Genomic DNA, 21,792 nt, shown 5'->3' on the forward strand with positions numbered 1-21,792 from the left:
ATGGCATCTTCATCATTTTTGATATAAAAAACATTCCATGACCATGAATGGAATCTACAGCTCTATGCGTGTTGGAATGAGAAACGGCGGAAGTCCCCCTGCTTGCTGTGGCAGGCAGGTATGCCATACTTCCTAGCTATGCGGCGGTAGCAGCAGTCAAGGATAATGCTGTTGGAGATGGAGGCAATGAACGCTCTGACGCCAATTGGGAGGTAACAGAGGCCGATTTGGAAGCCGTAGATTTCGTAGATTTCGTAGAAGAGGGAGGTGACAGTGGTTTCACGTCGTAGAATGTGGCATACAACATGACGATTCTCCTCACGATTTGAAATAGTTGATAGATGAGATGAGGGTCCAGCATCAGACACAATGCCTGGTTCTGCTTGGAGAACTATTTAGTCTATGTTTTTTAAGCGTATTTCCCCGTCATCAAATGCGTGGGCAGATAGCTATTTTGGAAATAACAGCCAGAGTAAATATCCAATCTTGCGACTATTAACTATCACAAACTAATAACTATATTCCCGGACACATGTTGGAATCGTGGCGAATCATTTGTCACCCCTGTTAATGAAACAAGCAAACTTGGGTTAATACATCCACAATCGCCCATCCTGAGTATTGAAAGTTGCTTGTTTGGTTAGACATTACAACTGGCTTCAACAGGGTGGGGAAGGGATTGAGAGTCTCGCTACTCTGTACTGTGGAAGGGATTTGCAGAGCTGTGTGTCTCGGAGATTTCGGCTGATTCTGTCTGGGGTCCTGGATTCATGGCTGTCGAAGAGCAGTTCGATGACATTTTCAACCGGCTTGGCTTGAGGGATAAGATGCGCCTAGAATCAGGTGTTGAAGATCCACAGATGGATTCGATAATTATGGTTGAGCATGGATGGTTATGGATGAAGGACTTATCTGGTAAGCTTCAGCTAGACAAACGCATTTTCCAAAGGAATATTCCAATTGGCCTTGCGACTTTCTGCCCATGATGTAACTAGTTACAATTGTTAAAGTTGTTAAAGGAATGTGTGTAAAGCACAGAGAATGAACTGTTGACAAAATAAATAAAAAATGCTAATATTAAAACCAGTTCCAAATGTATGCATTTTCAAAAGTATCGAAGGCAGCAGCAGCTCAGTATAGGTAAGTTAAGAGGGATGGGAATCTAGCATATTGATCCCTACAGAAATAATAATGATAATAGCAATGATAAAATGATAACTATAACAATATCTTCTCTCAACTTCAGGTTCGTATATAAGTGTAAGTGTTATCAATCTGCATCGTTCATCTAGATGTATAATTCTTGCAAGGGAAAAGCGAAGAAGTCGAACGTTTCAAAAAAGTGAGAAAGAAAGAGGCAGAGGGAAAACATAAGAAAAGAAAGCCATATCGTAAATAATAAACTATACTGCTTTCTTTATACTACCTCATCAACCTAAACCCTTATCCTCAATCCACCAACGTACAATCCACCTTAAAAAAGACCTCTTACATCAATCCCACCCTACCCAACTCCGCGGCATCACCCTCCAAACTCTACACTCTCCACTCTTCAAATCGCCCAACTTAAAACTTTCAATCTTAACTTTCTTGCTCTCCCTCCCCTGATCCCACGCTCGTATCTTCTTCTTCGTTCCATCCCAATCAACCACAACACCCACATGATCTGGCTTGCCAACATCTGCATTATACTTCTGATGCATTGTGCCACGGTGACCCTGGAACCGCGCATTGCGGAACGTAACAATGTCGCCCGCTCTGATCTCATCGACTTGCTGCACGGAAGCGTTGGCTAGATTGGCGTAGACGAGGGCGCCATAGGCGCGAGTCCCGACAGGGGGGAGCGCTTCTGAGAGTGGTGTTAGAAGGGACAGAATGAGGCCGTGCGGTGTGCCATCGGCAACAATGGTGTTTTGTTTTGCCGTTACGGCATCAGATATGCGGGTGCCGAATTGTTCGTGGGCGCTTTCAAGTTGGTCCTGTCGTAGGCGTTGAGGTGGTGGTTCGTGGTGTTGTTCGAGGACAGCGTCGACGGGGTTCTTCGAGTTGAAGCGTACAGTTATTATGGTCTGTGAGTAATCCATGAAGAGCACGTAGACGACTTTGGAGACTGTAGTGTCGCCGCCGCGGTTTGTTGGGGTTGACTGTTCCATTTCAAAGAGGACGTCACGCCGATTCTGGAATGCGGGCGGAGGCATGTCTGGTTGTGTCCACCAGAGTGAGCTTGCTCCTAAATCCACGTCGCTCGCAATATATCCTTGATCCCCTGAAGGTCGGGCAACTTCCATTGATCTGCGAACGCTTGGAGTGGATCTGAGGGCATCCATGGACTGTCTTGGCGGGTTACGTGATGGAAGAGGTCCCGGGGCAGCCCGTTCAGCAGGGGGTGGAGGACGGGAGAGTGTCGCCGAGTACAGGTTATCGTCGTCATCCTCCTCTGGAGGGATTCGCATTGGTAGATTCAATTCGACTCGCGGTGCAGTAGAAGGTATGCTTGGGGGTATACTGGGGGGCCCGGTAGAAGGTGCGGGTGGGCTAGCACTATGACGGAAAGGATCATATTCATCACTATCATCTGATGCTTCATTTACAGTTTGATCCTTAGCAGATGGGACTGGTAGGGGAGGCCCCCTAGGGATGTCTGCCGATTTTCGTGCGTTCTTCGGAGGTTGCATTGGGGGAGGAGGTGGAGCTGCACGGGGAGCTGTAGTAGATGGGATAGGAGGCCGTGTACCTTGGGGGCTTCTGGGAGACTGTGCGGAGAATTCATCGGTAATGGTGCCTTCATCAAGGCTAGAATCGCGTCCATGAGCTTTCAAAGCATCTTTGTGTTTGACCCCCGATGCAATGTCTGTGTCATAATCCCCATCATACTCAGTAACTTCTTCTTCGCAGTTGTTCCCTGACTGGGCGGTTGGAGTGGATATGCTCATTTTACTGTCAGTATTAGATTTGCGATAAGGCATAGGTGGCAGAGGAGGGGGTGGACGGCTGTGCCCTGACGAGGGTAGTGGGGGGCTAGCAAGGGGTATTGGAGGAGGTCTATGGCTGGCGAATTGTTGCCTCGGTGAATGCGGCACGGTGTCCCGGTCTGAAACATCGAAACCAGTGTCAGGAGATTTTTGACCACTGGCTTGGGGAGCAGAGAGTTCATCGTCAGATTCGCTTCCAAGGCTTGGCGAGGCAGCCAACATCGAGGGAAGTGTTGGTGGAGGTCGAGCTTCAACAAGATCAGTATTGTATTTGACAATGTTGAAGAAACAACAATTCGATATAGAACTTACATTCAGCGGGAACGGGTGGAGCAGGGGGCTCTGTTGGAAGTGGTGGCGGGGGAACAGACTTTGATGTATGGGATGGAAGTCCTTGTGGAGGTCGGGCTATGGAAAGCAGAGTTAGATATCACACACATATTAATACTTAAGAGAGTGAAAAAAGTATATACCTTGAGGTGGAGGTGGGGGCGGTGCCCGATCTAGAGAGGGCCGTGGTGATTCAATGTTTTGTGGCTCCTCGACTAGTGGCTCAGCAGTTTTTGGAACAGGAGTTGGTAGGTGTTCATCCTCATCGCCTGGCTCTGAATGCATCTTAGGCGCTTCCGCAACTTTTTTGGCGTGCATTCCCGGCAAGGCCATTAGTTGGACAGGAGGAGCGTGTACAGTGTGGGAAGAATACTGGCTGTCATCAGAAGCCTTCCGCTCAGCTTCAGCAGGTGGCGGTGGTTTCGACTTGCGAAACCCGCTGGCAGGGGGAAGTCCTCCTGGAGGACCAAACATCCCCATCATTCCCATACCTCCGCTCACCTTAGCCATTCGTTCACGAATTTCCATACGTCGTCGAATCTCGGGGTCTATTTCTTCTTCCTCGTCCTCCTCATCCTCCTCGTCCTCCTGGACTTCCCCTGCTTCCTCACCCACAATATCACCCTCTATGGTCCTTTTTCTATCCGATGAATCCCGATTATTCCGCCCGCGATTTGGCTCGTCCACATCCTCTCTTCCGGTAGATCCTTCGTCAGCGTCTTCTGTATCCCCTGCACCGGAATTGTCCGCATCGTTGGTATCACTAGTGAGTTCCCTTGAGGGCTGGGAGGGAGAGACTGCTCTTTCGGGTGAATGGCTACCTTCATGGCGGGTAGCCACTGCATTGGGATCCTTGGCCGTTTCAGAGGTCTCTGTCCTTTCCAACTCAACACCTTGGGCGGAGCTAGGATGTTCCACCCGCTCCCGAGACTCCACGCACTTCTTTGCGGGCTTTTTAGGCTTCTCTTTCTTATGGGCTGCATCTGCATGCCGTGCAGCCTGCTCAAGCTGTTGTTTTTGCAGCAATGCAATCCGCTCCTTCAAACTTGTCGGCTTTGGTTGGTCTTCAGTGTCATCATGTGTATCCGCAGATATGACAGGTCGTTCTGATGCGGGCCTGTCATGGCTGGTACGTTCGACAATATCAGGGTCTTCCTCGCGCCTATATACCCTCTGGGGTTGCTCTATGGGTGGTGGTATATACGCATCTCTACTCGGGGGAGGAGGAATGAAAGGTTTCTTGATAAACGAAGCGGACGAAGCGGGTTTGTTAGGGTCAAACGGGGTAATGGGAGCGGCGGCGGGTTTATTAAAAGCGGCAATACGATCTTTGAAGGAGGAAGCGGTGGGTTTTTCTGCAACTGCTGGAGGTGGAGCTTTAGATACCGGTTTTTCTGCCGGTTCTGGCACCTTAGCTAGTTTGGGTGAAGATGGTGCAACTGGAACGGGGGCTGGAGCAGGAGTAGCTTTGACGGGGTTTGGAACAGGCGGAGGCAGAGATTCCGCAGCCTTTTGGTGAATTGGCAGCTGCTTCGGTTCTGGCTCTGGACTTTCGTTGACTATTTGAGAGGATGCCGGAGCAGGTGCGGGGATCGGGTCAGCAGAGGGAGCGGCAGCAACAGGAATGGAGTGTTCTGGTTCCCTTCTAGATTTTGACGGTCTTGCAGGTCTTGGGGGTGTAGCCGGCTCATATCTCTCTACAAAATTCCTTGGGAAAATGCCCTCTCTTTTGGAACCCGAATCATCCACGTATTCTCCAAAGTACCAGTCTTCATCCTCCTCCGCGATCACTTTGATGATCTGGTCGACGGAAAAATTAAGATCATCGTCGTGCTCAGATGTGTATTCATACACTGACCTGACCGTGAACGGAACACCGGACATTTTGGAGAGATGATTGCGACTCGTACAAACCACACTAAGATTGGTGGTGCGTGGAAAATGTGTAGAAAAGATCTCCGGGCTGGGGTTCTCGGAGGTTGGGTGGAGATAGTTTTAAGGGGGCGGGGTGCTACTCTCTCAGGCAGCCGATGACAAGCAACCACCAGCAAAATCGAAGTTTCCTAAAGAGTAGGGGTTATTCCAGGCTGAGCTCTGTTGCCTGGGGTTAAATGGCGAGGAGTGAAACAGCAGTCAAACAGCAGAGTTCATGAACCAACAGCACACGTCAGCCGGGAGAACAGAGTTAGTATTATCCTGGAGAAATAGGGACAAGCGGGGAGTTTCACTATGCAGAAATGGAATGAAGCAGGATAACACAGGCAAAGACAGGCAGGAGACTCAGCCAAAACATGAATACAGGGGTGTCAGGTTAATGATTAATATCTAGCAGCCTCTCCCAAGTGCAAAGTGGAGGAGTGAGGTGTAGTTAGGTAGTTAGTAGTGGGTTGTAGTATTGACTTGTTGAAGTCGGTGGAATGTTGCGAGCTTGTGGCTGACAAATGGCAGATGTGGCTGTTGACATTACGCCACTTCATACACCCGAATAATATATTGACCTTCTCAACCACATCATTCAAAGAATTCTGAATACAAGTCAAGTTAAACACAACAACCAACACAAGCAACAGACAGCAATATATAGTCTGGATTGATAGATCTGCTTGCTCTGGCTGCAAATGCTGCCACTCAATTGAGACCCCCTAACACAGCGCTCTCATTGCTCAAATACCCGGTCTGGTTGAAATTTGTATGGTTTCTGCTATCCAAATAGCGTAAGCCAGAGCTGCCGCGATCTCAGCCCATCCTGTCCATAGGTAGATTGCCCGTTTTAGCTGATGACTGTTACTGATGGCTGTTAGCCATCAAGTCAACAGAATAATAAAAGAAAAGAAAAGAAGAGGAAAAGAAATACACTGGGAATTACATCAGCTGCCCGCGTCGAAGCGAGCATGGCAAATATCAACCCCAACAATATTTCACCCAGAACATCATCCAACATGAAGTCTTCTCTCCCTTCAATACACGCAGCTTTCACCAGAGATACACCCCCCTCCACACGCCCAAACTCCCATACAACCAGACCCACAACGACGACGATGACACCTGCAACAAACCAACGCAAGCCAGTCCCCAACACCCGCCACCTAGCTATAGCTCTTCACCACGCACACCAAATCCAGGCTCGCAAAGATACCGAATCCCTCATCCTCTCCCGCATAGAATACCTCCTCTCCTTCCCCAGCCACCCCTTAGCTCTCACCTCCTCCCCGTCCCCCGATGATGTCAAAGCCTTCAAAGAAGCTCTCCTCCCCTTCCAACCATCCGACTACGACAATCTAATCCTTGAACGGAACATCGAGGGCCGCTGCGGTTACGTGCTATGCGCAAATGAGCATAGGAGGGAGGAGCCGAAGGCTAAATTTAGGGTTGTCTGGGGGAAGAAGGGTAGTGGTCCTGGTGGGCGGGGAAGGGAGATGAAGGTTGTCCCCAAGGAACAGATTGAGAAGTGGTGTTCGGATGAGTGTGCGGAGCGGGCTATGTATATTCGTGTGCAGCTTATTGAGCAACCGGCGTGGGAGAGGGGGCCTGGTAGTGCGGTGGAGATTTTGTTGTTGGAGGAAGGGAGGGCGAGGAGGGAGAGGAAAAGGGAAAGGGAGAGTTTGGTAAAAGTGTGCGGAGAGGGGAAGGGGAAAGAGAGGGAGAGCGAGAGTGAATTGGTGGATGAGGAGCGGGTAAGGGATACGGGGGATATTGATGAGGCTATGCGTAAACTTGTCATTAGTGATAAGAGCTTGGATCCGGAAGGGATTTTGCAGGGTATGGATCAGTTGGCTGTCTACGGGACGGATATGCAGATGGAGGAAAGTAGTAACCATATTGGTCAAGCTGCGCTTGCTATTGAGAGGGGGGATAGCGCTCCGCGACCCGGACTGGATGCTGGACGGGTTGGGGTGAACATCTTTGAGAAGCACCCGCGTACTGGTGGTCTTGGTGCTGTCGAGGCGCCATCAACGCGAATGGAGGATTTACAAGGTGGCTCCATTGAGGGCTTTGACCCCGGGCAGCTTGGTACACCCAGGCCAGATGCAATGGATGGCATCGAGGAGGACAATGACATACTACCAACTATTTAGAGTATGCGTTTCTTTTTGATTTACCTCCGATTTGACTACGGCGTTAACGTAATAGCATACCGTGGCATAACAGTTGGTTTGTATTTTTGCGACAGGAGGACTCTAAATAGCGTTTACTGGGTTTATCAATGGTCGCATCTAGATATTTGCATGGGATACATGCGCGTAAATGCAGTCCTATCAGCTGTTCTGCCACCTACCTTCACTTTCACCAGCTGGGGATTTCCACCTCTATCAATCATTATATTATCGCATGGAAATGGCGGAGGCGAAAACCAAAACCGACAGGGTCACTGTTTGCCAACTCAAAGGAGGCAGGCACAGGGGCAACTGTGTAAGGAAAACGAGGGAACAAATATTGGCAATCAAGCGTCATCCATGAGGAATCAGCGACACCTTGTCATGAGAATAAATACTCTTTCTATTCTTTCCCCCCCCCCCACATCGCATTAACTAGCAACACGGAAAGCTGAAAGTTAAAACAAAAGCCGTCCTCATATGGGTGAGATACAAGGTTAAAATAACGCCTTCCATCATTGCATTGCCAAAATTAAGTGAAAAATAAACAAGCAAGTTTAGCGGGCACCTCCAAAACGACGAGGGCGGTTGTCGCTCTGCTGTTGGGTAACGGGGACGACGTTGACCTTGAGGGTATCGAACTACATATCCGAGAAAAAGTGAGAAAGTTGAGAAACGAACAACCCCACGCCAGCACAAAAGAAAACTTCTTGCAGAAAAATCGACTTACACCGAGGCTCTTGAGCAGATCCTTGGTATCAGCATCAACATCCAACTGTCCACTCTCGGTCTGCGAGACGTCCAAAGCAGAGATCTCGGGCACATATTGATCCTTGCGCTCACGCTCCTCCTCCTGCAGCTTGAAGGAGATACCACGGACGGGACCGCGCTGGATACGTTTCATCAGGTGTGTAGTGTATCCGGCAATCTAAACGCATACTAATTAGGATTTCGAAATTCCTCTAGAATTCCACGAGCTGGCCAACCCCCAGGTGAACTGTTGACAACGAACCTTGTTGCGCAGACGCTTGGAGGCGATGATAGCTATCTCATCACATATGCGCTTGTTGGTCTCAAAATCGAGGGTAAGCTTGGGATAGTACCGCTCGATGATAACCTTGGCGGATTTCTTGACGGTCTATGGGACGGGCCTGGTGAGCAAACCCAGTTCTTGTACTCCGTATCTGGGCTGTAAAAAAATGCATTTGCGGTTTTCATGCTTTCTTACCTTAGTCCGAACACGACCCATTTTGACGGCTTGTTGGTGTGCTTGTTGGATTCGAGAGAGTGAAGACGGGGACGGAGAGAGGAGGGACGAAAGAAAAGTGGTGGAGTTGGATTTCGCATTCCTTTTTTTCGGGTTGCGCCAATTCGCTTAGTTAATTGTGTGGAGCTCAGCCCTAGATCACGTGATATCGAATTTGCTATCAACCAACGATCTATATAGGAAGCAGATGGTTGGGTCAAAAAAATACATAACAAAATCAAAATAATATAACTACAGTTGCCTGGCCACCGACAAGTCTAAGTAAGGCTGAGCGGACGTGAAGCCTTGTTTTCCACTTCCTTGACAATTCTAGCAACAAGATAAGCTGCTTAAATCGATCAACAACGAAATTGAGCAAAATGATTGTAGAGGACATCGTGTTCAGGGCAGGATTTGGAAATAAGTATCACTAACCCAAGAGGAAGGCTATTGGAAAGTATATATATATAGTTACATAGCTAAATAGAGAAAAGAAAAATAACTCCAACTGCAAAGTAACTTACAGGGGATAATGCAGGATATGGTTCAACTTCATGCGATCTACATCCGCCATCCACCTCTCTTCTAATGTACAAGACAGCTGTATCAAAAGATCAAAAGAAGTCTACTTAGACTCTCTTCTCCCGGATAAGGTCGAAAATTTCATGTACGTTGCCATCCCTTCCAGCTTCCGCACCGGAAGTGGAAGTTAACTCAGCATATGTCCGCTGAGGGCCATGCACGTAGTCCGCAAGCGGCTCAGCTGGTTCAGGAAGGGCTCCATACAGCGCTTTGGGCGTATCCGCCGCCCGATTGGTGGAAAGAGAAATCTTGCCTTCAGAAGTGATGGATGCGCTTACAGGATGGACCCAGTATTTCGACCCTCCTGGGACATCAGGATCAAAGTCCGAAATACCCCCAGGTCCATTTTGCTCCCTGAACGCGTGGGAGTTGACGTCCTCTGCCACGATACCTCCTACAGCAACGACGGCTTTATAGGCAGTTCCCCTGAATCGGCGCTTGGGCCTTAGGATACGCGCTTGGAATGGTCGGGAAAATTTTTGTGGACCAACAACCGGGTGGTTGTCGATTTGTGCACCTGTTCGTAGGTAAGATAATCCGGCTGAAGGGTGGGTCTTGGGAGGTCCCTGGCGGCCATACACCGAAGAAGATGCTTCGGAGGGCGCAGAACTCCAGCTGCTGAGATGGATACGGTGATTCGGTTTTTGTGGAGCGGGAGGAAGATCCAAAAACTTGGAGATAATCGGCCCCAGTGCCATAGGGTCGGCTCTCAGGCTTCTTAGGGCTGTATAGAACTCCTCATCGCTGATCTCTTGGGGTTTCTGTAAATCATCTAAGTTCTTTCCTTCCTCCCGGGCTTTGCGTCTTGCGTCGGCCAATTTTCCCTCTGCAACCAGTTTTCGAAGCTTCATCATAAATTCTGGCTTCCGGCGACGGACAGAGGCCAGATACCTATCGAATTCAAAATTTGTTTGGCCGGCTAACCAGGGTCCTCTGAATCTGAATCGTTTTGAATCAGGAGATTCTGATTTGATGCTCTCATGTGTATTATCAATTTTACTTTCGAAGACACTCTCCCGTCTCCCACCGCCCATCTGTGCCGCAACTCCAGTGTCTTTAGGCAGCACTATTGGAAGGTTGAGCTCCTGCCATTTCGCTAGGGTCTTGATGTGATCTCCAGCCGACTCGAAATCCGTGATATGCTCGAACGTGTCGAGAGCATTGATGCGGACAACGGGGGTTGATGAACTCTGTATCGTGGACTTTGCCGGCAGCGGTCGCTTGAGGCCCCAATCGCCTCTTGCTAGTGAAGAATCCGGGGTTACAATTGCTGCACGGATAGGATAGGGAAGGGTGGCTGTATCGGATTCGGCTATCGGACCAGAGGATACGGCTTGTGGTGGGGGAGCCAGTGTTGGCGGGAGTGCAAATAGACGAGATTTGCGAAGCAAATTCGATGTTGGGGAGAACCTAGCTGCCATTGTTGTTATCCTCAGTGCTTTTCGAAACCTGCCAGCAGTAACAGGTAGTTCTGTCTACTACCCCCAAAATGCAAAATCCAAGAGAGAAAAGTAGACAGACTCTGGATGTTTAGGGATGGTGAAGATTTTCCCACGGTTGCCTACACAGACCACAAGCGCAGAGTTTATCGCACTATATTCAAACTGGGCCATCTCTCTCACATACGGAGTCACTCACAAGTTATTCCACTATCCGTGGATAATATTATTGCTGCTGTTGCTTTATTTTTATTGTTTCCCAGAATTACCAACATCAGGTATGGAGATTTAAAAGGAGTTCAAAGGGTTTATTGATTGTCCCTTTTCTAAAATGTCAACCAACCACAAGAGCCCCGATGTGAGGTAGTCTCTCACATTAGTAACTATCTCACTCGGTTTGTAATCCCCCAGGCAATTTCTCTGTAAATCTATATCTTATATACATTGAGACTAAATCTGCGCAACAGATTTTCTATTTCCAGATAGAAACATGAAGGGGAATTCCAAGATAGATTCTATAAAACCGTCTCAGTCGGTTTTCTCCATAGGTTAGAGCAGACGCAGACATTTTGGAAGACATATTATCTTGGTCAGCTCCTATATTTTAGAATCTGGACAGGAGTCCAAGCGTCTGCATCTGCTTTGCTTGAGCAGGGATCTTCAGGGTCTTGAAGATACCTAGTCCTTGACCCGGCCTTCTGCTCTCCTCGGTGGCTTTACGTCCATCATACTAACTATCTAGTTATTCTCGAGCCAAGATCATACCAGGCTCGAAAGATACAAAAGGTTATCTGATTGGTGCACAGCAAGATGTGCTTCTTACCTTCAACCTGCTTTCAAAGGAAGAAAGCAGGGTTACTGGGACTGAGGCTTGAGTAAGTGATAATCGTACGTTGATATTCTGAGCCGGGAATCTTTACTATAGTTGAAGAAATTTTGTTCATTGCGCCCTGAGCTAACATTCTCATTTCTTTACTCTTCTAATGACGAGGCACAATTGAGCGTGCTCTTTTCGCCAGGTGGTTTATGATCTCGTACTGGCTCCTGACTGCCAGTTGAACCTGGGGGGTGAGCAAGCGACGCCAACTGTGCCTCTCCTCCAGATGAGGATATAACTGCTGCTTACCTAGATACATACGCAATGTGCCCTTGATCCTTTGATCTTCTGATCCCTTGTCCTATGCTTCATTTCAATAACTTTCGCTGACCCCGAGTTGCTTTTCGGGTTACACGAGAGCACATTTTGAAATGCCTCTGGCAAAGCTCGAATGGTTTGATAACATTCTTGATCATTTCACCGCGCCACTCGGATTTTGAACCTTCTATGAAACACCACTTGACAGCCGAGACGTCATACTCCCTCTCTCTCAACACTGTTAAACCATTGCAATGCAGCCTTGAGATCGAAGGCTTACTTCGAATGCTCATTTCCAGCGGGATACCTTTCTCCGTATTCAAGCCTTCTGTTGAATTCCCTGGAGTAGAAATTGCAGCCGTTCAATTCCATGGTTGGTGCAGATAGGAGATTGAGTGGGAAATCTTGACGAATGAAAATTTCTGCATACGGGATACTGAATCCGTCCTCAGATGGAAAGTACAGTACGTCTTTCTTGGTAAGTCCACTTCGAAACCATGGAGTGAGCGTAGCTGTGAGACGGATGAAGGGAGGAGTAATGCAGTAAAATACCTTTTCTCGACATCCGGTCTTTGATATCAGGGGTCAGAAGATGGTCTAGTGTAAAAGGGACGCCGCTATCATTGGGCTTCGTCCACTTTCTGAAGGGATGTATGTGAAACTTTTCATCATCATGCCCGATGATTCCTAAGAATTCCCGCAGTCCTGATCTTCCATAAGTTTTGCACAGGAGCTATTGGGTCCATATGGGTATCTAATTCAATTTAGGGCATAATGGTGCTCGGGGCTTTGAATATTACTTTTATTGGAAGGGCGGCACAAACATGAGGATAACATTGAAACATTTATCTGTAGCGTCCTATGTTCGAGCCGAAGGCTGATGAAATGGTGGATTTGACAGGAACATCTCCGCACGTCATAGAACGCTTTGAATAATATATCACACTTCTTCCAGGCCTTTTTGAACACGTCCTCTAAGTTGGGAGTCTTCACAGTGTCCCTCTGGAATGCGCTCTGAGGTGCGGGAAACCTGTCACTATAGTTAAGTACTTTCTCCAGACGCTCGTTGCACTCCTTAAGCTGGTTGAAGAGCTCATTCCTAACAGGTTGCCCCAAACTGAACTTCAATCGCAACATTTTGTACTCAACTTCCGATTTCACAGAAGTCATCCAAGCAGATTTTTTCCCCTGTTGGGACATCCTGGTCGCTTCTGCTGCTTGTGCTAGGTAGGGCAGGCTTGCTTGGAGTGTGGTATCATTAAATGAAAGCCCTTTCCTTCAACCCCAGTGCTGTTTCATTCATCTCTCCAATGACATCAATGTACATGCTGTATGATTCCTAGAGCTGCTCCTTTAATTTACTCTGCAAGGTTGTATCACTCCATTCTTTCCTTCCGGGATTACAAGCTGGCTGAGGCTGAGAAGATATATGAGCGCACATTACAAGGAATGGAGAATTCGCGAGGACCAATGGTCCAACTACTGTTACTGCTCTCTATGCCCTTAGGGATCTCTATAAAGATATGGGGAGGATGGAGTAAGCTGAGAAGATGTACCGGAAAGCACGAAAAGCTACGAATCAAATCCAACTGGCCTCGAATCCATTGCGGTTCATACACCGAAATATCAGTTGGATGGAGAAGGAGAAGAGAAGTTGTATCAGAAAGAACTGAAAGAATATGAGAAGACATGGGGATCAAATGACTCTTCTACATCTTGTATGATGTTAACCGACTTGAGATTTCTTTGAAATGGATTATGAGAAGGATCGCAACAAGCTAAACAGGAAAGCAGTAGATGAAAAGAAAAACGGTTGAAATGAACTGATTGCTACGGATAACTAACTACAGAGATCAGCAGCAGACTTTCTCAATCTTTCTCCAAACCAGTGGACTATAAGTTACAGCTCATAAGACCTTCTTATCTTAATCGATATCTAAATTGCCTAATGCTTTCCTGAAATTTAGCACCAAAATCACATTCAGCTACTCGAATATGCAGCAATTAATCAGTTTGGTGGAAGGACTGTTATAACTAGTTATACGCAACACCGGTAGAGCAATTAACTCCCTAACTGAAGACTTCAAAGCAAGAATTGCAAGAAATGCATTTTTAATGCTTCTGACAGGATATTACTCCTCAGTTAACTGGATGCAGGTTCCGGTGGGCAGCCCTCAGATGCCTAGAGAATCTAGAAGTCACGGGATTTAAGCCTCTCCAAAATTCCAACCAAGACAAGAACTACCACAACGACCAACCTCCCATCTCCCATTGTAGAGTGCAATATACATCGATGAATATTCACCTATATCCAGCTTCCATGAGGCGGTTAACACATGCTGCCTCCACAAACTGATCGCCCGTCATGGCGCAGGTACCTTCGGGAACAGACGCAACCCAGCGGATTTTCCATGACCTTAAGTCCAAGCATGAAGAAACACGCTCCCGTGCTTCCTTCGAGCTCCATGAGAATGTTGCCGTTGCCTCTAGAGGTACTGTTTAACCCACCCACCCACTCTTCAATTCGGGTTGAAGCGATGACATGTGCTAACATCTATTGCTCCATCTCTAGAGCTACCACCGGACAAGTTCATCGAATACTACAATGCGGTATCCCAGCGTATCGCTCAACTTGTTGTTACTGGCAATGACGTAAACGAGAAGATCGGTGGCCTCCTGGCCCTCGACAGGTTGATAGATTTTGATGGCGTAGATGCTGCTCAAAAAACGACACGATTTGCAAGCTATCTGCGGAGTGCACTTCGCAGCAACGACAGCACCGTCCTAGTCTATGCTGCGCGTTCACTTGGCCGTCTGGCCAAACCCGGCGGTGCATTGACGGCAGAATTGGTAGAAAGCGAAATACAATCTGCTATGGAATGGCTGCAGTCAGAAAGGCAGGAAAACAGGCGTTTTGCTGCTGTTCTAGTGATCCGGGAACTTGCGAAGGGTTCCCCCACTTTGCTCTACGGCTTTGTGCCGCAGATATTCGAGCTTATCTGGGTGGCACTGCGTGACCAAAAGGTTCTGATCAGAGAGACATCTGCTCAGGCCGTTAGCGAATGCTTCGAAATTCTGGCTGCAAGAGATTTCCAAGTCCGTCAACAGTGGTTTGGTCGGATATACGAAGAATGTTTGCTAGGACTGAGATCAAGCAATGTAGATTGGATTCACGGCTCGCTTCTGACCTTGAGGGAGCTCCTGTTGAAGGGCGCTATGTTCATGAACGAGCATTACCGAAATGCCTGTGAAATTGTCCTCCGCCTCAAGGATCACCGTGAGCCGAAGATTCGAATACAAATTGTCCTTACCATCCCGATTCTCGCATCTTATGCACCTCTAGAATTCACCAACATATATTTACACAGATTTATGATATATCTACAGGCGCAACTAAAGAGGGAGAAGGAGAGAAATGCTGCCTTCATTGCCATCGGGAAAATCGCGAATGCCGTTGGAAATTCTATTGCGCAGTTTCTTGATGGGATTATTGTCTATATCCGGGAAGGACTGACATTGAAAGCGTGAGGAACCCAATAGAACTCATTCTGTGGTTGATAAAAGGCTAACTCCGCTGCATTTCTTTAGTCGTAACCGTGCTGCGGTCGATGAAGGTCCGATGTTTGAGTGCATAAGCATGCTGTCTTTAGCTGTTGGACAAACCCTCAGCAAATACATGGAAGCCTTATTGGATCCAATCTTTGCGTGCGGTCTGAGCGAATCTCTCACACAGGCTTTGGTAGATATGGCGCATTATATCCCTCCCATTAAGGCAACGATTCAAGAAAAACTGCTTGATATGTTAAGCATAGTCCTATGTGGAACCCCATTTAGGCCCCTTGGGTGTCCTGAAAACCGCCCTCCCCCAATGCCCTCCTTTGCAAAGGATTATGGACCTTTCCTGCAAGAACCAACTGATAACGAAATCGCTCTTGCATTACATACGCTTGGCAGTTTTGATTTCTCTGGTAAGTTCATTTTCCTTTTTAATCTTTCTCTAAAATTTGTTGGCGTATTTGCTGATTTTCCTAGGGCATATTTTAAACGAATTTGTCCGCGACGTTGCTATTACATTTGTCAATAATGACAACCCGGAAATCCGTAAAGCGTCAGCCTTAACATGTTGTCAACTATTCGTCAGCGACCCAATTCTTAATCAAAAGAGCAGCCACTCCATCCAGGTGGTTGGTGAGGTTGTCGACACTCTCCTCACTGTTGGTATCGGAGACCCAGATCCAGATATTCGACGAATTGTCCTGGAGTCCTTGGATAAGAAATTTGACAGTCACTTGGCCAAACCTGAAAGTGTTCGATGCCTTTTCCTGGCTGTGAACGATGAAGTATTTCCCGTTCGGGAAGCCGCAATTAGTATCATCGGCCGCCTGTCCGGCGTCAATCCAGCATACGTTTTCCCTCCGTTAAGAAAACTGCTGGTGAACCTGTTGACTGGACTTAGCTTTGCTACCACATCCCGACAAAAGGAAGAAAGCGCCCAGCTAATTAGCCTGTTCGTTGCGAATGCTACGAAGCTTGTTCGATCGTATGTTGACCCAATGGTGACTGCTTTATTTCCGAAAACGACAGATCCCAATCCAGGAGTAGCGGCGACAACTTTGAAGGCCATCGGAGAGCTTGCAACAGTTGGGGGAGAGGATATGAGGCAATATTTACCGCAACTCATGCCCATTATCCTGGATGCACTTCAGGATCTATCGTGTCAATCCAAAAGAGAAGCAGCGCTACGAACCCTGGGGCAGCTTGCAAGTAACGCAGGATATGTCATCGAGCCCTACCTTGAATATCCCCACCTTCTTGCTGTTCTTATCAATATTGTTAAAACTGAACAAACTGGGTCTCTTAGGAAAGAGACCATAAAGCTGCTAGGTATTATCGGTGCTTTGGATCCGTATAAACACCAGCAAATAAGTGAATCTGTACCAGATATACATCATATCAATGAAGTCCAGCGGGTATCAGACGTGTCCCTTATTATGCAAGGCCTCACGCCCTCTAACGAAGAGTACTATCCCACCATTGTTATCAACACCCTGCTTCAAAATATCCTCAACGAGAGTTCTCTCGCCCAATATCACTCAGCCGTTATCGATGCTATTGTGACGATATTCAAGACCCTGGGATTGAAGTGTGTTCCGTTCCTGGGGCAAATTATCCCTGCCTTCGTATTAGTTATTAGGAGTACTCCGACTAGTCGTCTTGAATCTTACTTCAACCAACTAGCAATCCTAGTGACCATCGTGAGGCAACACATCCGTGCCTTCCTGCCAGAAATAATCGAGGTCATTCGTGAATTCTGGGATTCCTCTTACCAAGTCCAAGCGACGATATTGTCACTAATCGAGGCAATTGCAAAGTCACTGGAGGGGGAATTCAAGAAATACTTGGCTGGCCTGATCCCACTTATGCTTGACACGTTAGATAAGGATATCACACCAAGACGTCAACCCTCAGAAAGAATTTTGCACACATTTCTTATATTTGGCTCTAGTGGAGAGGAATACATGCATTTGATCGCCCCGGCTATTGTTCGCTTATTTGATAAAACCCAGAGTCCGTCCGGAATTCGAAAGTCCGCCATTGAAACTCTGGGGAAACTCTCTCGCCAGGTTAATGTATCTGACTTCTCGTCTCTTATGATACATCCCCTGTCAAGGGTGATCGCAGGCACCGATCGTACCCTCCGGCAGGCGGCGCTGGATTGTATCTGCACGCTCATATTCCAACTCGGCCAGGACTTCAACAACTATATCCAACTTATCAACAAGACCATTTCAGCCCACCAAATCAGTCATCACAATTATCAAATTCTCGTTTCGAAACTACAGAAAGGAGATCCTTTGCCTCAGGATCTGAACCCGGATGAGCACTATAGCACCCTTGGCGATGATTCTACGTTCGCTGATGTCGGTCAGAAGAAGATCCTAGTTAATCAGCAGCATTTGAAGAATGCATGGGACGCGTCTCAAAAATCGACACGAGAGGATTGGCAAGAGTGGATTCGACGATTCAGTGTTGAGCTACTTAAAGAATCGCCATCTCACGCTCTTCGGGCGTGCGCCAGTTTAGCCGGAATTTACCAGCCTCTTGCGAAAGATCTTTTCAATGCCGCTTTTGTCTCGTGCTGGACGGAACTGTATGGCCAATACCAGGAAGAGCTCGTTCGTTCAATAGATATGGCCCTTACCTCACAGAATATCCCCCCCGAGATCCTGCAGATCCTCCTCAATCTTGCAGAGTTTATGGAACATGACGACAAGGCGCTTCATATCGATATTCGAACCCTTGGTAAATATGCCGGTAAATGCCACGCATTTGCTAAAGCTCTTCATTATAAGGAATTGGAATTCGAACAAGACCAAAATTCCGGCGCTGTGGAAGCCTTAATCAGCATCAATAATCAACTCCAGCAATCAGATGCTGCTATTGGAATACTTCGGAAGGCTCAGGCTTACAGAGATGTTGAGTTAAAGGAAACATGGTTTGTCAAATTGCAGCGCTGGGAAGAAGCTCTTGCGGCGTATAAGAGGCGCGAGCTGATAGACCCAGATTCATTCGATGTCACAATGGGAAAGATGAGGTGCTTGCATGCCTTGGGTGAATGGAAAATGCTCTCCGATCTTGCTCAGGAAAAGTGGAACCACGCCTCCAACGAACATCGAAAGGCGATGGCGCCTCTTGCAGCGGGAGCGGCATGGGGTCGTGGTCAATGGGAACTTATGGATTCGTATATTAGCGTGATGAAAGAACAAACCCCGGACCGATCATTCTTTGGCGCCATACTTGCTATCCATAACCGCAAGTTCGACGAAGCGGCAATGTTCATTGAAAAAGCGCGAAATGGCCTAGATACAGAGCTGTCTGCCTTACTGGGAGAGTCTTATAACCGTGCCTACAATGTCGTTGTCCGTGTCCAAATGCTTGCAGAACTTGAGGAAATCATCATATATAAGCAGAGTGATGACGATCCCGAAAAGCAAGAAGCTATGAAAGAAACATGGAATAAGCGACTCCTAGGCTGTCAGCAAAATGTTGAGGTATGGCAGCGAATGCTGAAAGTCAGAGCCTTGGTTATATCCCCTCGCGAAAATCTCGATATGTGGATAAAATTTGCAAACTTGTGTCGCAAATCAAATCGCATGGGTCTTGCAGACCGTTCTCTCAGCTCTTTAGAAGGTGGCGAACTCGGGACACCGCCGGAGGTTGCTTATGCTCGACTGAAGTATGAGTGGGCTGCTGGACGCCAAAAGGAGGCACTTCAGATGCTAAGAGACTTTACTATTGGGTTGACAGAAGAATTCGCTAGATACAATGCTGCCCTTGTTGCTCATAGCGAGCATGCGCCTGCGGACAGACCTGGTCTCGTTAATGGTATTAGTGATCATCCGGAATTAGCTCTCACACGCCAGCATATCGGTGATGTAGGTAAGTTCCGACGATTACTCGCAAAAAGTCATCTTAAACAAGGCGAATGGCAAACAGCGCTGCAGAGAGGTGATTGGACTTCTGAGGGTGTACGTGATGTTTTGAACTCGTATTCAGCGGCAACACAATATAACCGCGATTCATACAAAGCATGGCATGCCTGGGCGCTGGCAAATTTTGAAGTTGTGAACGCATTGAGCACTCAAACGAATAGGGAAACAGTTGTTCCCCATCACATTGTTCTCGAACATGTCATTCCCGCCATTCGAGGATTCTTCCGTTCCATCGCTTTATCGTCCACCAGTTCATTGCAAGATACTCTGAGGCTTCTCACGCTCTGGTTCACCCATGGTGGTGATGCCGAAGTTAGCGGCGTCGTATCTGAAGGGTTCACTTCAGTTATTGTTGATACGTGGCTCGAGGTCACTCCACAACTTATTGCACGCATCAACCAACCAAATGCCCGAGTCCGTGGAGCCGTCCATCGATTACTCGCAGAAGTCGGAAAAGCTCACCCACAAGCTCTGGTTTATCCATTGACTGTTGCAACGATGTCCAACGTCGTCAGACGATCTCAATCAGCCTCTCATATTATGGACAGCATGAGGCAGCATAGCCCGCGACTGGTTGAGCAGGCAGAAATCGTCAGCCACGAATTGATTCGTGTCGCAGTCCTCTGGCATGAGCTTTGGCATGAGGGTTTAGAGGAAGCATCTCGATTATATTTTGGAGATCACAATGTCGAAGGCATGTTCGCGACATTAGCTCCTTTGCATGACATGCTTGACAAAGGTGCTGAGACGCTTAGAGAAGTGTCCTTTGCCCAAGCATTTGGCCGTGACCTTGCAGAGGCCAAGCATTTCTGTCTCCTCTATCGCGAGTCAGGAGTAATAGGTGACCTCAACCAAGCGTGGGATCTCTACTACACTGTCTTCCGAAAGATTGCGCGACAACTACCTCAGCTGCAGTCGCTTGATTTGAAGTACGTCTCTCCCAAACTAAAAGACGCTGTCGATCTCGAACTGGCTGTTCCTGGCACCTATCAAAGTGGCAAGCCCGTCATCAGAATCATGAGCTTTGATCCAGTGTCCATTGTTTTGCAGACGAAGAAGCGACCACGCAAGATGACATTGAAAGGTAGCGACGGAAATTCTTATATGTATGCTCTAAAGGGGCACGAAGATATCCGTCAGGATGAGCGCGTTATGCAACTTTTCGGACTAGTTAATACGCTCCTTGATCATGATAGTGAGAGTTTCAAGCGTCATTTGACAATTCAACGCTTCCCTGCTATTCCGTTATCACAGAACTCCGGTCTAATTGGCTGGGTATCAAACACGGATACATTGCATGCTTTAATCAAAGAGTACCGTGAAAGTCGCCGAATTTTGCTTAATATTGAACATCGTATCATGCTTCAGATGGCTCCTGATTATGATAACTTAACCCTCATGCAAAAAGTTGAAGTATTCGGATATGCCATGGACAACACAACCGGAAAAGATCTGTATCGCGTCCTTTGGCTTAAGAGCAAGAGCTCTGAATCGTGGCTAGAGAGACGAACAAACTACACCAGATCCCTTGGTGTTATGTCAATGGTTGGATATATCCTTGGTCTGGGTGATCGCCATCCGTCAAATCTTCTACTTGAGCGGATTACCGGCAAAATCGTGCATATTGATTTCGGTGACTGCTTTGAAATCGCCATGCATCGTGAAAAATACCCTGAACGCGTTCCATTCCGTCTTACACGAATGCTCACGTTCGCTATGGAGGTTAGCAACATTGAGGGCAGTTATCACATAACATGTGAGGCTGTAATGCGGGTGATCCGAGAAAATAAGGAGTCATTGATGGCCGTGTTAGAAGCCGTAAGTGCTCCACGCGAAAATCTCTTCATCACTTATGATAAAAGATATAAGTTGCTAACATCCATCTCTAGTTCATCCACGATCCACTCATAAACTGGCGTCTGGGTGCTCGAGAATCACCCGCGCGTCCGTCATTTGCTGCTGACCGCCGCCAGTCCGTTGTCGAGGAAATAAACATGGATCATCCAATGCAACCAAGCAATTTCTCCCGTCGACGCCCATCCATTCTTGAAGGTGGCATTCTAGATGCGCAACAGGGTGTTCCCAACGAAGCCCGAGAAGTACAGAACGCCCGAGCGCTCCAGGTCCTTTCACGGGTCAAGGAAAAGTTAACAGGCCGCGATTTTAAGTCAACGGAGGAGCTCAATGTTTCGGACCAGGTGGACAAATTGCTGGTCCAAGCTACGAGCGTGGAGAATCTGTGTCAGCATTATATTGGATGGTGTAGTTTTTGGTGATTATTTCTATCTTTTGATATGCAACTAGATATGTAGATGTATGGTGGGTTGGAAACTCGCAGTTCCCTATTTTTCTTCCTGATCTCACTATCTTCTCCATCGTGGATATGTCTGGCAAGTTATTCGTTTCTTCCCGTCATATTTGTCTCATCATGCTTATTTGCCAATGTCAGTTGATGGTGTACGAATATCTAGCCAACCTTTGTTTTCTCAAGTTCGCCTTGA

The 21,792-nt window shown here is 47.5% G+C and overlaps 6 protein-coding genes across 6 annotated transcripts; 2 read left to right on the plus strand and 4 right to left on the minus strand.

Annotated features, from left to right (window-relative positions):
• Positions 1 to 1,493: 1,493 nt before the first annotated feature.
• PADG_00352 (uncharacterized protein) lies at positions 1,494 to 5,186 on the minus strand (the record flags this gene model as incomplete). The annotated part of the gene is made up of 3 exons (XM_010758009.1): positions 1,494 to 3,220; positions 3,285 to 3,380; positions 3,446 to 5,186. 3 exons carry the CDS (start codon positions 5,184 to 5,186, stop codon positions 1,494 to 1,496), a joined length of 3,564 nt encoding a protein of 1,187 aa, XP_010756311.1.
• A 1,007-nt stretch (positions 5,187 to 6,193) lies between these two features.
• On the plus strand, positions 6,194 to 7,378 carry PADG_00353 (uncharacterized protein; the record flags this gene model as incomplete). Its single annotated transcript, XM_010758010.1, has 1 exon — positions 6,194 to 7,378. The coding sequence occupies one exon, from the start codon at positions 6,194 to 6,196 to the stop codon at positions 7,376 to 7,378; it is 1,185 nt and encodes a 394-aa protein (XP_010756312.1).
• A 575-nt stretch (positions 7,379 to 7,953) lies between these two features.
• On the minus strand, positions 7,954 to 8,645 carry PADG_00354 (40S ribosomal protein S17; the record flags this gene model as incomplete). The annotated part of the gene is made up of 4 exons (XM_010758011.1): positions 7,954 to 8,037; positions 8,127 to 8,324; positions 8,409 to 8,534; positions 8,625 to 8,645. 4 exons carry the CDS (start codon positions 8,643 to 8,645, stop codon positions 7,954 to 7,956), a joined length of 429 nt encoding a protein of 142 aa, XP_010756313.1.
• A 626-nt stretch (positions 8,646 to 9,271) lies between these two features.
• PADG_00355 (uncharacterized protein) lies at positions 9,272 to 10,645 on the minus strand (the record flags this gene model as incomplete). The annotated part of the gene is made up of 1 exon (XM_010758012.1): positions 9,272 to 10,645. One exon carries the CDS (start codon positions 10,643 to 10,645, stop codon positions 9,272 to 9,274), a length of 1,374 nt encoding a protein of 457 aa, XP_010756314.1.
• A 1,203-nt stretch (positions 10,646 to 11,848) lies between these two features.
• PADG_00356 (uncharacterized protein) lies at positions 11,849 to 12,998 on the minus strand (the record flags this gene model as incomplete). Its single annotated transcript, XM_010757492.1, has 5 exons — positions 11,849 to 12,138; positions 12,229 to 12,285; positions 12,351 to 12,531; positions 12,619 to 12,657; positions 12,714 to 12,998. 5 exons carry the CDS (start codon positions 12,996 to 12,998, stop codon positions 11,849 to 11,851), a joined length of 852 nt encoding a protein of 283 aa, XP_010755794.1.
• A 1,165-nt stretch (positions 12,999 to 14,163) lies between these two features.
• On the plus strand, positions 14,164 to 21,567 carry PADG_00357 (uncharacterized protein; the record flags this gene model as incomplete). The annotated part of the gene is made up of 5 exons (XM_010758013.1): positions 14,164 to 14,290; positions 14,371 to 15,322; positions 15,387 to 15,766; positions 15,831 to 21,109; positions 21,181 to 21,567. 5 exons carry the CDS (start codon positions 14,164 to 14,166, stop codon positions 21,565 to 21,567), a joined length of 7,125 nt encoding a protein of 2,374 aa, XP_010756315.1.
• Positions 21,568 to 21,792: the final 225 nt, after the last annotated feature.

This window comes from Paracoccidioides brasiliensis (genome assembly GCF_000150735.1).
Source record: "Paracoccidioides brasiliensis Pb18 unplaced genomic scaffold supercont2.1, whole genome shotgun sequence".
In the NCBI taxonomy this organism is placed as follows: Eukaryota; Fungi; Ascomycota; class Eurotiomycetes; order Onygenales; family Ajellomycetaceae; genus Paracoccidioides; species Paracoccidioides brasiliensis.